The sequence below is a fragment of the Prunus persica genome, chromosome G8 (assembly GCF_000346465.2).
Source record: "Prunus persica cultivar Lovell chromosome G8, Prunus_persica_NCBIv2, whole genome shotgun sequence".
Classification (NCBI taxonomy): domain Eukaryota; kingdom Viridiplantae; phylum Streptophyta; class Magnoliopsida; order Rosales; family Rosaceae; genus Prunus; species Prunus persica.
In genome coordinates, this window is record NC_034016.1 from 2336130 (window position 1) to 2337217 (window position 1088).

The 1088-nt window shown below is 40.1% G+C and overlaps 1 protein-coding gene across 1 annotated transcript; it reads right to left on the reverse strand.

The window, feature by feature from the left end:
- Positions 1-1088, reverse strand: LOC18767137 (germin-like protein subfamily 1 member 14). Its single transcript, XM_007201628.2, has 2 exons — positions 922-1088; positions 1-734 (listed from the first exon to the last, which is right to left on the reverse strand). Exons 1-2 carry the CDS (start codon positions 1046-1048, stop codon positions 181-183), a joined length of 681 nt encoding a protein of 226 aa, XP_007201690.2. The 5' UTR covers positions 1049-1088; the 3' UTR covers positions 1-180.

Below are 1088 nucleotides of genomic sequence, written 5' to 3' on the forward strand. Positions count from 1 at the left end.
CACACTATATATAATATTGCATTTATATCAAAATTCACAGGATAAGGCATCCATAAACAACCATTTTTATTCAATTCATATTAGATCATAATATTTTTTGTAAGTAGTGAAAAACAACCATTTGTATTTTGTAAGGCCTTTTCTACTTTCCACATATAATTATCTTTTTTTTTTTTAATTCTAATTGTTGTCGTACCAGAACTGTTTCTGGAGATAGTCAACCACCTTATTATCGACTTGGAAGGCCTTGGTTAGAACATCAGGATTGATGGGAGGCTTGGAGCCAAACACTGCATTGGCTATGGTGATCACTCCTGGGTTCTGGCTGCTGAGCCCAGCAAAGGCTACAGCGTTGACATGTCCCACATTGAGTTGAAAGTGAATGAGGCCAATTGGGAACACAAACACATCTCCCTTGTTCAACACTTTGGTGAATAGGCGATTGCCATCACCGTTGGATGTGACGAAACCAACATAGAGTGTTCCTTCCAAGACCGCAAGGATTTCGGAGGCACGAGGGTGAGTGTGAGGAGGGTTTAGGCCATTTGGTGCAAAGTCTAGGCGGGCCAAGGATATGCCAAGAGTGTTCAGTCCTGCTAGGTTGTCCACATTCACAGCTGTCACATTTGAACCAACCGGATTTTGTGTGTTTCTTGGATTTTGAAGCCCAGAAAAGAAGAAATCATTTGCATTGGCAAGCTTTGGGTCCTTGCAGAATTTCCCATTCACAAACACTGTTTGCACCAAAAAGAAAAAAAGCAATAAAGTTTTAGTATTAGTAAGTTGACAGCAAGTGCATTGACATGTACAATATATGTATTTAGACCATATATAATTACTTCCTCTCTAACAGAGGTAAAATCTCCGTAAGTGGAACCAATAGTAGGGAAAAATATAATATAGCACGATATAGATGTATACCACCATCTTTGATGTCCTTAAGTGCTACACAGAAGTCCTGCAGAGGACTGGGGTCAGAGGCAGAGGCAAGGAACGTTGCAAATGCCAATATGGCAAGAGTGCTTATGAGACAATGAACACCTTTCATCGCAGTACTCTTAAAGCAAGGTTGCCTTAAAACTTTGTGT

Excerpts from the sequence above, each read along its gene's own strand:
- LOC18767137 (XM_007201628.2), bottom strand. The coding sequence starts at position 1,048 with ATGAAAGGTGTTCATTGTCTCATAAGCACTCTTGCCATATTGGCATTT. Across the intron at positions 735-921 it reads TAAGGACATCAAAGATGGTG|TGTTTGTGAATGGGAAATTC; the intron begins GTATACATCTAT and ends TGGTGCAAACAG.